Below are 14,674 nucleotides of genomic sequence, written 5' to 3' on the forward strand. Positions count from 1 at the left end.
TTCACTCCAGATTTAGTCGCAATCTCACGCTAGGAGGGGGGTGGAGTAGGAAAACTGGAGTGGCTTTTCTAGACAGAAGTGTTAGGCCCCTTTCACACGGGCGAGTTTTCCGCGCGGGTGCAATGCGTGAGTTGAACGCATTGCACCCGCACTGGATCAGTACCCATTCATTTCTATGGGGCTGTTCACATGAGCGGTGATTTTCACGCATCGCTTGTGCGTTGCGTGAAAATCGCAGCAAGCTTTTTTTTTTTTTTGTGTTTTTCACGCAACGCAGGCCCCCTAGAAGTGAATGAGGCTGCGTGAAAATCACATTACATGGTTATAAGGGAAAATAATAGCATTCTGAATACAGAATGCATAGTACAATAGTTCTGGAGGGGTTAAAAAAAATTTTTAATTTTTTTTACTCTCCTTAATCCACTTGCTCGCGCAGCCCGGCTTCTCTTCTGTGCTGTGTACAGGAAAAAGACCCGTGGTGACGTCACTCCGGTCATCACATGGTCCATCACATGATCTTTTGCCATGGTGATGGATCATGTGATGGACCATGTGATGACCGGAGTGACATCACCACAGGTCCTTTTCCTGTACACAGCACAGAAGAGATGCCGGCTGCGCGAGCAAGAGGATTAAGGTGAGTTAAATTTTTATTAAATTTTTTGAACCCCCTCCAGCCTTATTGTACTCTGCATTCTGTATTCAGAATGCTATTATTTTCCCTTATAACCATGTTATAAGGGAAAATAATACAATCTACAGAACACCGATCCCAAGCCCAAACTTCTGTGAAGAAGTTTGGGTTTGGGTACCAAACATGCCGATTTTTCTCACGCGCGTGCAAAACGCATTACAATGTTTTGCACTCGTGCGGAAAAATTGCACATGTTCCCGCAACGCACCCGCACCTTTTCCCGCAACGCCCGTGTGAAAGAGGCCTTAGGTTTAAGGACAAGCCAAATTTATCAAGCAACCTCTAACATTTGATAAATGTGGCACAAAGTACTTCAACACAGACTCTCAAGCAAAACTGCCTTTAAATATTGTCCTCATGATAAATTCCCCCTTATATGTTCATTATCTATATATTTCACCAACAGGGGGATGAAATCCGGAACTATGTGAAGCAGGAGATGAGCCTGCACTGCGGTGAGTGGGATCATCCTGGGAGATGCTCTGCAGCTATAGTATAGACCTCTCCGATTTGGAATGATTTGTTATATTGAATTTAATTAATAGATATTTTTGTGTCTCATAAATGACAATAAAACTGAAACATTTTGTTACAAATCAAGTATGAGGAGAAGCTAGCTACTTCCTCCCTCACCAATATTACAGCTGCTATATACTTCCCAGCATTTCTTGTTTTTCAGCCAGCACAACTTTATTGGCTAGGGCAGTGATAGGCAAACTGCGGCTCTCCAGCTGTTGCAGAACTACAACTCCCAGCATGCAAAGACTGCCTACAGCTTTCAGCCTACAGAAGGGCATGGTGGGAGTTGTAGTTTTGCAACAGCTGGAGAGCCACAGTTTGCCTATCACTGGGCTAGGGTAAGGGCTAGGGTAAGGGCAGGGAGAAGTGACCCACATTCAGGGAAGGGGAGGAGCCTCTGGGTGACCATGTGACAGATAATTCTGCTGCATGAAATGGGCAGTCGTCAGGCTACTTGTCTTCCAGGAAAACTATAATGCCCCATAATATAAAATGATGGTATTTCCATGGTCTCATTTTTGTGATTTTTGTCTTATTTTTTTTGCAGCCTGTGGAGGTCAGTTCCCATTTCCTGAAAAGAACTCGGGTAAACCCAATGGGTGAATGAAGACGTATGAATGCATATTTTTCACATTGGGAACTAAGCCAAATCTAGGTAGTGACAGACACAGACAAAATTGTCCTATAGTCTTCAGAGGATCCACGTCTAGTGCAAAATCTGCCCCAGTGTACCCAGCACACGCTGAAAATGACAGGCGGTGTTACCTTATTGTGCTCACCAGATATTGTGAACATTATTTAATATTTCCGAAATTTTGTCAATATGGTAACATGGGATAAAAATAAAAATAAATCACCAAAAATGTTTTTAAAATATTTTTGGTGATTAAAACGTAAAAAGGATCAATCAGATCTTATGACAGATCTCGTTTTATTCACTCTGCTTTGTGCTGTTCCTTTTTTATTCCTCTTGGAAATGTATGATTACGTTGTGTCACATTCACTTTGTCAGTGGGTGTCCCTTCACAAATCAAATCCTTACAGCACTAACATCCTAGCACAATGTGTTCGTAAGTGAATCCTGAGCCGGCTTTTCAGTATATGCTGATACGTCTTTAATTTCAAAATCTCCAGTATGAACCTATTTACTAGCCCCCAGATGTTATAATTCTGACATCTAAATCATTCTGTTTTACTGTGCTCTTGCAATAAAGGTCAAATTATATTATTGTCTAATGACATCTAAAATGAAAAATAAAGCGACTTTGTAATAAGTTTCAATTTTAAAAAGTGACCTATTGACTTGTTTCTACTGCTCCTATGCAGGTCTGTGTCTCCATGGCAACAGACAACAAATAAACCCAGTGTAGTCTGATCCCGCCGACTGTATGTAAGCATAAAGTGGAAACAGACAGAAAGGGGGATGACTGCAGAGTCAGACTACACAGGCGATCTTTGTCTGTTACCATGGAGATACATAGGTCTACATAGAAGCTGTAGGGTCAAAACAACAGGAACATTTTTAATGAAGACTTATTACAAAATAGCTTTTATTTTTTTATTTATTACGAAGACAGAGAACTGAGTGAATGAAGTGGACTAATGCCTAGTTCACACGAACGTATGGCTTTTATCGTTTTTTGCGGTCCGTTTTTCACAGATCCGTTGTTCCGTTTTTGAGTTCTGTTGTGTTTCCGTTTCTGTTCCGTTTTTCCGTTCCGTTTTTCCGTATGGCATATACAGTATACAGTAATTACATAGAAAAAATTGGGCTGGGCATAACATTTTCAATAGATGGTTCATCAAAAACGGAACAGATACGGAAGACATACGGATGCATTTCCGTATGTGTTCCGTTTTTTTTGCGGACCCATTGACTTTAATGGAGCCACGGAACCTGATTTGCGGCCAAATATAGGACATGTTCTATCTTTTAACGGAACGGAAATACGGAAAAGGAAGGCATACGGAACACATTCCTTTTTTTTTGCGGAACCATTGAAATGAATGCTTCCGTATACGGACCGTATACGGAACACAAAAAAACTGCCCGTACACTCGCAAAAAAAAACGTTTGTGTGAACTAGGCCTAAATCATATGGGTAGTAGTCCATGTAATTAGAAAACGTACCTGTCATACCTATCAAAATAGGAATCTCAAATCAGGGAAAATGTAAATCATGCCCCTTTAAAGGGGAATGCCCTTCAAATTGCCAGAGCCACCACTTTAATGTTAATTATTTGCAGTCTAGTTAGTGTGATAGTCCTATCCATATGCACACGGGTGTATTATGGCTCCATACTACTGTCAAAGGACCCTAATACTATTGCGAATACCTCCATAATGCGGAAGCTCATAGGAGCGCCATACTGCAGCACAGGGAAAACCTGCAGCACTATAGTACAGAACCATAGGGACTGTGTGTCCCATACAGCCTCATTGTTCGCCGGTCCAAAAGCTTCCAAACTCTCAATAAATTCCAATTTGAAAACCCATCCGGTGCATTACTGTATAGGGAATGTCTAGGTTTAAAAAATAGGGTTTTCAGTTTTTTTCTGGAACAGCGCCACCCCTGCCGATTGCTAGACCTGTCATTGCAGCTCAACCATAAAATAAAAGTTTGCACTAATGCAGCTACTGTTACAGTTCTTAATGCAGCTACTGTTATAGTCACCCTGTAATGTCGTAGGTTACGTGTTAGCATGCCTTCACCTGCATATAGCGTGTGATGATGCGTGTAAACGTCTTTTACCATGACCAGTCTTGTACCCTGCACATCTAAATCTGTTGTTATGACCCTGCACCTCCCAGGTTATGGTCCCAACTATCCATCTCCCCAGTCGAATCCATCTATCTCTCGTTTAGTCCCAGTCCTAAAGTTCTCTCATGCTGAGGAAGATGAGGGTGAGTCGGCTTTGAGTCACGCGCCGTGCAAAATCTGGCCACATGTGTCTTTCTGCTTCACAAATTGTCCGCACAAAAACTAAACCAATCAGGTGTCGCTTTCTCTGCGCTTCCTTGCGGTCTGTCACGCTTGCTGGGGTAAGGGGGAGGGCTGGCAAAAGTTTCACCCTCTGGGCAAGTGACAGGTCACTGGCTTCAGTCAATGTCCATTGCCAGCCATCGTCTGGGGTGAATTCAGCCCTTCATACTCCGCCAGCCTTCCCCTATGTTCTGTCTATGTAATAGGTCCGAGCAGTCCCGTAGTGGTCCTCATTTATGAAAACAGTTTGATTGGTTGCTATGGGCAACAAAGACAGTCTTACCATTAGACAGTTTTGATAAATGAGGCCCAAAATTTAAGTGAATACAGCATTAAAATATTTTGGGCAAAGTCTACATTGAAAGGTCTAGGGACGGCCACTGTTCAACTGGACAAAAATTGGGGAACCCATGCAAATTATCTTTAGCTGTTAATGTTAAGACAAAGAACATTCTAGGTCCAAGTCTGGCCATGAGGGCCTGCTGACTGGTTGAGCATTCCCTCAACAGCAGCAGTATGGTTATGTTGGGCCTCATTTTCCACACTATAGTAGTAGGCCTGTAGTGTTGCCCATAGCAACCAATCACAGCTCAGCTTTCATTTTTCCACAGCAGTTTAAGAAATAAAAGCTGAGTTCTGATTGGTTGCTATGGGCAACAAAGGCAGTTTTGATAAACGAGGCCTAGTGTGTGTGGCTGCACCGTGACACATACATGAACATGGCCCCTAAGGACTGCTCTGGCCTGTCATATGGTGGTCAGCTGCAGAGTGCGTCTCGCAGGGAGAAACATGGTGATTCACATTCCCGTGCTTAGCATCTTGTGTTCTCGCTTTTTATTGTGGGTGTCTCCGTCAAGAAGACGTCCTTGGCGTGTTCTGCCTGTTCTGTATGGAGGCGTCCACCATGTCTCCAATGGTTTACATGGCCTCCATTACCGGGAGCCGCTTCATCCCAAACCTTAGCCGCCATGACTTCATGCTCTACCTCTCCGCTGTATTCCCTGCAAATGGTAGACACTAAGTAGGTTAACTTTGAGCAGGGAGGTTCTATGTATCCAAAATGGGGTTAAGTGGGCAACTACGCTTTTTTTGTCAGAATTTTTTATCTTGTTTTATCTCGTCTATTATTTTACCTTCAGATATTTGCATCATGTTTCTGCTGTGCTCTCATTGTACCCTCTGTATGAGGATGGTCCTGTCATTTTAATATTCACAGCATCCACTCTCGCTGTCATTGTGTCGTTCTTCTTAAAGGGCATCTGTCAGCAGATTTGTCCCTATGACACCGGCTGACCTGTTACATGTGCGCTTGGCAGCTGAAGGCGTCTGTGTTGGTCCCATGTTCATATGTGCCCGCATTGCTGAGAAAAATGATGTTTTATTATATGCAAATTAGCCTCTAGGAGCAACGGGGGTGTTGCCATTGCACCTAGAGGCTCTGCTTTCTCTGTAATGGCCGCACCCTCCTTTGACCAGGCAGTGTAAACGTCATCACACCTGGCCCTGTCAATCAAAGTGCAGAGGGTGTGGCAGTTGCAGAGAGAGCTGAGCCTCTAGGTGTAATGGCAACGCCCCCGTTGGTCCTAGAGGATCATTTGCATATATTAAAACTTAATTTTCTCAGCAATGCGGGCACATAGGAACATGGGACCAACACAGATGCCTTTAGCTGCCAAGTGAACATGTAACAGGTCAGCCGGTGTCATAGGTACAAAACTGCTGACAGATGCCCTTTGAAATCTTCTAGTTTTCCTCTAGGCTAGGGCTCCCCCTGGCATGAAGAATACAATGCCCGACCAAGCATGACTGTGACACGACTATTACAAAAATCCAATCTAGTTGGATGTGTAGTGGTAGGTCTCAAACAACTTTGTCATCATAGACAGCATGCGACTGCAAACAAGTTATTCAATGACACCAAGCCGCAGACAAATCGCACAGATGTTTCTGGTTGTGTGACTTTTAAAAACATTTTTTTTCTGTACATGATTATGGGTCAGCCATCTTGCTTGAGCTGCTGTTAACAGCCTTCAGAGGTATTCTTTACAGCAGCCACATGGACCATAGGAATCTGTAGTCTGGAGATGAAAAGGGGAGCCCTGACATCGCCTATTGTGAATGTTGGATCCTGTTATCTAAATATAGGTGATGCCTGTCATTTTAATCCGGATTATGATAATGAGAAGACTTCAGAGAAAGTATCTCTACAGAACCGGAAGTGTCAGTCTATTGTGAGATTCAGTGGTCATTGTGCAGCGAGGGTGAGGAGCTGGGCTGTGACGTCTCCTACTGTTTATGGGGGATCATGTGTTATCTATATATAAGTGATACCTGGCGATTTAATCCGGGCTGTGATGCTAATGAGATGACTGCAGAGAGGTGATTTTCCCAGAACAGCCAGGTGTCAGCCTACTGTGAAACTCAGTGGCCAGAGTGAAAACTGCAAAAGTTCAGTTTGTTTGTTTTTTCAATAGCTAGTGCATTGAAAATGACAAACAAATCACTACAAAAATCTTTAAAAAAATATGTTTAACATAAGAATTATCATTTTCCATAGACACATTGCCTTTAGGGTTTTACCTTTCACCACATTTGGATCCCATGATGTGTTGCCATTGAGCTCTTGTAGCACAAAGTCATATATTTTTACAACAATATCCATTATTATATATTAGCGACTCAGACAAACGAAAATGCAATGAAACCTGACAACCATACAGTACTGATCCCAGGGACTGGGCATGGTTGGCGTCTGGACATATTGGGTTTCGGGGTGCTTCTTTTATGCATAGCATCTCCTCACGCTTTGCCTGTTCTGCTTCCAGTCTGCATTTCAAGGTTCCTTCCATATGATATCCATGCATATCATCCTTTTTTTTTTATGTATACTCCCGCCATTTCATGCAGGACGTGAGCTGAAGGAGGTGGTGAACACCAATGATCCTGATTATGAGCATATATACACAGTGGACGACTACAAGGAAGATATGGATGAAGATGGGACAGAGAGCGCAATTCTGTCTGATGGTCAGTACCATGTCCAGTAGTCTGTATGCTGCTGCCAGGACGATTGCATAGGATTAGAAAAAGATTGCTGTTTTCTTCCAAAAACAGCGCCCTACCTGTTTACAGGTTGTTTGCGGTATTACAGCATATCCCCATTCAATTCAAAAGGGCTGGGCAGCAATACCATAAACAACCTGTGGATAGGTGTGGAGCTGTGTTAAGAAGAAAGCAGCCTTGCTCTTCTAATTGTATACAACCCCTGTGTAATAAAACTAAAGAAGGCCAGCTAACCCCCAAAGTACGTCTCCTGTATATATCTTCTTTACAGATATGACAATCCCAACAATATCTGAGGCCAGTGTTCGAAGGAAGAGAGACACTGCACAATACGGTAGCTACAGCCTATTATATTACTCTTATATACTATTTTTATTATTATACCACTACTACTGCAGAGACGCCTAGTTCTCATACTATAGATTTCATTGTGCTTTCAGATATATGTAGTCTCCCCATGCTGGAAGGGGAATGCACCAAATACACATTAAAATGGTATTATAATCAGCGGGTGAGAGAATGTCGCCCGTTTGTGTACAGCGGCTGCGGTGGAAATCTCAACAGGTTCGATGAGAAGGACCAGTGTGAGCTACAATGTGGGCACAGAAAAGGTAAGTCTCAGATCTATGCACCTTTCATGGGACCATTCCTTCCAAAAGGCGTTCCATTAGACCTATCACCTAAGTTGCACCAAAACTAATAATATATAAAAATAATTATTAAAAATATATTTTTTTTTAAATCACATGGACACCCATGAGGGGATCATTGGGTTTCTATTAATGAATTCTTAGGTTTCTGCCAATTTCTAATGGTATTCTGGATGAAAATCTAAAGTGCACATTGTTTTCCTGATTGTCCCCCAGAGGCAGGTGATGGGTGAAACAAGGATTGGGCATTGTGGTTTTCTACATGTCCATTCATTTCCTGTGCTAGGAGATAAGCTGTCGCCAGGAATTTCATGTGCCAGCTTGTCTCCCTCTCCTGCACTTTCAACTCCTGGGACACAATAATGCACTGTGCAATACACAATAATATTATAGGACCTAACATTTATAATACTGGTGCAGAGGGACCTATAGGCCTCCTCAGGCAAATGACCAAGGTGCAACTGGTAATTCTGCACTCCCTATATCTAGGACCCTGTTCTCCCCATTGAAATAAGCATGCACACATAGCAACAACATGTTGACATGACCCTTTTTAGGTTCCCACCCCCTGGAAAGATAAATCCACTTCCCCTTTTGTAGTGCACCCCACCCACTTTCATACGGCGTCCCCGCAATACACTTTTTGGGTGCTGGGACTCTCATGACGCAGAGCCACATACAGTTATAACACTTCACCCCAATGAGGTTTCATAGACAATGTAGGCAAGGAAGTACATAGAGGAAAGGAGGTCCTATGGATATAGTCAAAAGGGGGTCTTCCTCATGGTATAGCAAGGCTCAAATTCATAACTAGAAGTGACTGGGCCCCAACGCAAATTTTTGAACAGGCTGTGCAACCCTAGCTGCTGTGGCTAGTCAAGATAGCCTTCTCAGACCATATATATACTGTATGTCACTGTATATAATGTTGTATAATACTGTTCAGGGGGCCCTGACAATAAAATCTTTCAGTCCTCTTCCCGGGCGGGCTCCTTCTGATTTTTGGGTCCTGTAGCATCCTCTTCCTCTGCATCCACTGTAGCTATGCCCCTGCTCAAATACATTTTACACCTCCTTCCAAAGTCACGAGGGACAAAAGGGCTGCCTGAACCCCAGGCTGATTCCCACTTCCCTAGTTTGCTATTGTTGAGGTCCATGAGGGAAGTTAGGCTCACATCCCTCCCCCGAGCAAAGTGGTTGGAGCTGACCCGGGCTGGGTCCTCCTCTCCTTGAATCACAAAATAACCTCCTACACATCTTTCCACATTTTTTTTTTACTAATTTTATCTTTCTATCATTTTAATTTGCAGATAAACCCCAAGAAGACGGAAGCTAAGACATCGCGCAGAACTAGAAAAATATATGTATATTGTAATATCTTTGTAAGATTCAAGTTTGAAAAAAAACCTTGCAAGTTATAGGGTCCAAATTGTGATCCCCTGTCATTACATCTGGGAAATATTTGTATTTTTTATTGTTAATATAATTATGAATTCTGTATCTCATATCACATGGTGCATAGAACTTTTTTCGTAGCAGAGAATTGGTGCTAAATTTTATACTATTTTTCTACTGAAAGGGACATTTTTTTTTAGCAAATCACATCGTACAGGTTGTAGGTTACATGAGAGAGACCACGATTTGTCATTAAAGCTCTCCAGTACAACCAAATGAAAGAGGGTCTACCAAAAATCTGAGTAAGGGCTCATTCACACAGCCGTTGCCGTATTGCATACGGCGGGTCCGCAATACATGGGGCACCGGTCGTGTGCATTCCGCATCACGGATGCGGACCCATTCACTTGAACGGGTCCTCAAATCCGGAGACGAGGTGCGGAACGGAAGCACGGAACGGAACCCCACGGAAGCACTACGGAGTTCTTCCATGGGGTTCCCTTTCGTGCCTCCGCAACGCAAAAAGATAGAACTTGCTCTTTCATTTTGCGTAACGGATGGACAGCGGACCCAAGTAAATGGGTCCGCGATCCGCATGCAGCTGCCCCACGGTCGGTGCCAGTGCATTGCGGACTGCAATTTGCGGTCCACAGCACCGGCACGTAACACGTAACACTGAGCCTCCTAGCCCCTTTGGGACCTTCAGCTCAGTGACAACGTGGCGATGAGTTGTAGACTACAGTAGGCACAGAAGAGTTGCCAAGGACTTGCTTTCTGACAACCTTATATAACCTCAGTTCACTGACAACATGCCCCTGATTTGTAGATCAGAGTATGCCAAGACTGGTTGCTAAGGATTTTCTATCTTAACAACCTCATATATAACCCTCCACCTCCACCTGACAATTTGGCTTTGAGTTGTAAAACTGACAAAGCTCAGACTGGTTACTAAGGCCCCTTTCACACGGGCGAGTATTCCGCGCGGATGCGATGCGCGAGTTGAACGCATTGCACCCACACTGAATCCCGACCCATTCATTTCTATGGGGCTGTTCACATGAGCGGTGTTTTTATTACGCATCACTTTTGCGTTGCGTGAAAATCGCAGCATGCTCTATATTCAGCATTTTTCACGTAACGCAGGCCCCATAGAAATGAATAGGGTTGCGTGAAAATCGCAAGCATCAGATGCGGTGCGATTTTCACGCACGGTTGCTAGGAGACAATCGGAATGGAGAGCCGATCATTATTATTTTCCCTTATAACATGGTTATAAGTGGAAATAATAGCATTCTGAATACAGAATGCATAGTAAAATAGCGCTGGAGGGTTAAAAAAAAATAAAAAAAATTAACTCACCTTAGTCCACTTGATCGCACAGCTCCGCATCTCCTTCTGTCTTCTTCTTTGCTGCGTGCAGTAACAGAACCTGTGGTGACGTCACTCTGGTCATCACATGATCCATCACCATGGTAAAAGATCATGTGATGGATCATGTGATGACCAGAGTGACGTCACCACAGGTCCTGTTACTGCACACAGCTAAGAAGAAGACAGAAGGAGATGCCGGCTTCGCGATCAAGTGAACTAAGGTGAGTTAAATTATTATTATTATTATTTTAACCCCTTCAGCGCTATTGTACTATGCATTCTGTATTCAGAATGCTATTATTTTCCCTTATAACCATGTTATAAGGGGAAATAATACAATCTACAGAACACCGATCCTAAGCCCGAACTTCTGTGAAGAAGTTCGGGTTTGGGTACCAAACATGCCGATTTTTCTCACGCGAGTAAAAAACGCATTACAATGTTTTGCACTCGCGCTGAAAAATCACGCGTGTTCCCGCAACGAACCCGCACATTTTCCCGCAACGCCCGTGTGAAAGAGGCCTAAGGACTAGCAGCCTGATAACCTCATGTAGCTGTTAGGTAGTACATCCATAGCAACCAGTTTGACCTGTCGAAGAGCAAAGCACCTTGGGAGCCATCACCACTTCTGCCTGCTTTATTAATCAGATTTTTCTAAAAAGCTAATTCAGACAATGTAGGCATCCACTTTATAAAACCCAATGGAACCAGTCATTTCTCTTGTCACTAACCTGAAAGCAGTGACACCACCAAATCTTATGGTAATTACCAGCATTTTAGATGTATTTCTATTAATTTATAAACAGTCATTCAAAGATGCGTCAACCAACACAAAGGGATCTCTACAACCTGCTGATCATATTGACTGTATGTAAATATACAATATATACTTTAACAATGCTTTATATGAGAAAATTGTTGTCAACGATAATAAAAATAAATAAATCAGGGACTGTAATATGGTGCTATTCTGAACTCCAGCCAAGCATATTGCTTGCAGTAGTGTTGCAGATTATTATACGTCGCTTTCGATGTTTTATTATCTTTAGGTTTTCTTTATATACTTGTTTTTTCTTATCCACCAGGTACTTGTGCTGCTTGTATTGCTCATATCATTTGCTGCTAAACTGTATATGTTAAACCCTAACCTCAATATTCCTCTTCTGCTTCACAAAAAAACCTGGACGCTGAGATATGAGGTGTTGTATGATGGGTTCCTCACATTGGAGCTGCCTGTAAGGGCTCATGCACTCGACCGTATGTATTTTGCGCTCTGCAAAAAGTACGGATGACGCCTGTGTGCATTACGTATTTTGCAGGATGGAACAACTGGCCCCTAATAACAGGACAATAATAGGACATACGGAAACGGAATGCACATGCAGTAACTTCCGTTTTTTTGCAGACCCATTGAAATGCATGGTTCTGCATACGGTCCACACAAAAAAACTGACACGGAAAGAAAATACTTTTGCGTGCATGAGTCCTAACATGGGGGAACCATGTCCCTTGCATTATTTCAGGTGATTATCAGATCTTACTGGCACCATTGTCACGTTTCTTAAAGGGGTTGTCCGGGCAACATTAAGTATGGGTCACAGGATACCGTCCTTCTCCCAATGTCACACCAATTGCTCTGTTCTTCTGTCTTCTGATCCGGAGAGTTTCAGAGCACAACACCACCTTACTGATTTGCATGGGTGGTAAGTAGGCAGTGGGCGGCATCCTTCCCTCAGTCCACAGCGTGTATGCCAGGACTAGGGGAAGGATTCCAGCACCGCCTACTGACGGCCCCTGCAGAGCAACGGATATGATGTCAGCAGAAGGACCACCTTGTGAAGCGGACAGGGTCATGTGACCTGAGTTCAGATGTACGGGTAAACAAAGTATATTACAGATTGGAAGATATATGCAAATAGTAAAATGAACGGCCCATACTTAGTGTTGCCCGCAAAACGCTTTTAATGTGCACCTGTCAGCAGGACTACCCTTATTAGACCAGGCAACCTGGTAGGGTTGCTCCTGCTGATAAAAACAGCACCTGTCTGATGAACATTGAATGCGGCTTTTCTGAGAAAAAAAGATATTTATTCCTTATGCAAATGAGGGCTCCAGTGCACCAAGGGCATGACCAGCAATGGTATCAGGAGGCGCTGAGGTGCACCAAACTCTCATTTGCATAAAGAAAAGTATTTTTTTCCAGGGAATGCCACTACCATAAAACAGGTATCATTTTAATTAGCAAGATCAACCCTACTAGGTAGGAGTAATAGGGTCAATCCTGCTGGCAGGTGGACTGCAGTTTAAAAACTAATGAAATTGGCTATGTTTTAGTCCTTTTTAGCTAATGAGCCCGCTATAAGCATTTATGTCTGAAGCCACACATTTACAATATTTGATACCCCTGTTAGATTTAACCAGATTACATTTCATTTTGACATTTAAAGGGCAACTCCAGTCACGTCAGACAATGTAGCATGTTCATGTTCTTGTACATAGCGAGCAGTATTGTAGTAGTTATGCTTTTGTCCGTAGGGAGCAGTATTATAGTAGCTCTCTTCTGGTCCATCCGGGACAATATTAAAGTATTCATATTCTTAACTGTATAGGGTAGTGTTATAGTAAAAGCTGGTTTTAAGAGGTGGCAGACTGGGCAGTTGCCTAGGGCACCCAGTGCTCACTTAAAGTAAATGCTCTGATAACTCTGCAGCTGTAAAATCACAACCAGTGTCCCAATGTCACTAGTTAGTAGATAAGGAGAGGACGGTATTTTGCGCTATGGTATTGCTCACCCCACCTATTTGTTTTGCCCTGCCGTCTGTAAATTTGGACGCTCCTATAACATGGGGCCATTTTTAGGATTTCTTTCCAGGGCCCCTTTAAATTCCCAGTCTGCCCTGGTCACTACCCGATACCATTTACCCCTGCACATGCACACAACAGTGTTATCTGAGCACAATATAATAGTATTAACTGGATACTGTATGGCGGCATCATTTATGCATTGTATGGCGGTATTATTATTTGCAGCTTTTGCTATTATGACAAAAAAGGCAAGTTACATTTTGATATATCAGCTTACAATGTGTGACTGGTGTCAATATAAATCGTGGCTGGGGTTGCTCCTTTGTTCATCCCATCATATCATGCGTAGTGTGGGAAAACGGGCCTTCTGGGAATCTTGTCGGCCTTCACATTGAACTATTGCCTGAAATAAAAAGACTTTATTTAAATAAATGGTAGTGGAATACGTGTCATTATTTAAATGTTAATAAATGTAATACTGTACTAATGTCTGAGCCCAGCCTGTCGATACGGAACCCCTCATTGCTAACAGTTCTCTGCTGAGACTAATGGGGGCTTCCATCTCTTCATATGTCCTAACTGGGTATATGGACAGGGCTTGTTGTAACAAGACAGTCCTTCGGTCCTTACCAAGAATACAGTTGTGGTCCAATGGCTTCTGTTGTTTTACTTTAGTACCCTTTCTGGGTGAAGGGAGGATACGTATGCCAGAGCCTTTACTTTAAAGCAGGCATCCTCATTCTGTGGCCCTCCAGCTGTTGTACAACTACAACTCCCACAATGCCCTGCTGCAGGCTGATACCTGTAGGCTGTTCCAGCATGTTGGGAGTTGTAGTTTTGCAGCAGCTAGAGGGCCGCAGTTTGAGGATGCCTGCTTTAAAGGGTTATTATACCAATTTCACACATTGGAGGCATATCGCTAGAATTTGCCATCAATGTCCGAAAGCTGCGGGTCCTACTTTTATATCCAGAACAGGGCCCACAAAGTGAAGGAGAGTGCACCGCGCGTACGTGCGCACTCTCCATTCACTTCTATAACCGACAGCACACTCAGCTATTTTCAGAACTCCCACAGAAGTGAATTGAGAGTGTATCACACATGCACAGCCAGTGCCACCCCTTCAGTCACTGCTATGGGACTGCTGGAAAACACTGAGCCAGTGCCAAAAATACAGAGCCACTACCATAGCAGT

At 43.2% G+C, this 14,674-nt stretch overlaps 1 protein-coding gene across 1 annotated transcript in view; it reads left to right on the plus strand.

Annotated features, from left to right (window-relative positions):
• The window catches only part of LOC122944218 (collagen alpha-1(VII) chain-like), a 76,151-nt gene extending 65,785 nt beyond the window's left edge, over nt 1–10,366 (plus strand). Inside the window, exons 97-103 of the mRNA XM_044302442.1 lie at nt 1,101–1,149; nt 1,761–1,799; nt 4,026–4,118; nt 7,105–7,224; nt 7,532–7,594; nt 7,701–7,871; nt 9,221–10,366. Of these exons, the coding sequence (XP_044158377.1) occupies nt 1,101–1,149; nt 1,761–1,799; nt 4,026–4,118; nt 7,105–7,224; nt 7,532–7,594; nt 7,701–7,871; nt 9,221–9,246 (561 nt within the window). The 3' untranslated portion in view covers nt 9,247–10,366. The remainder of the gene's footprint in view (nt 1–1,100; nt 1,150–1,760; nt 1,800–4,025; nt 4,119–7,104; nt 7,225–7,531; nt 7,595–7,700; nt 7,872–9,220) is intronic.
• The last annotated feature ends 4,308 nt before the right edge of the window (nt 10,367–14,674 follow it).

Source organism: Bufo gargarizans, chromosome 7 (assembly GCF_014858855.1).
Source record: "Bufo gargarizans isolate SCDJY-AF-19 chromosome 7, ASM1485885v1, whole genome shotgun sequence".
In the NCBI taxonomy this organism is placed as follows: Eukaryota; Metazoa; Chordata; class Amphibia; order Anura; family Bufonidae; genus Bufo; species Bufo gargarizans.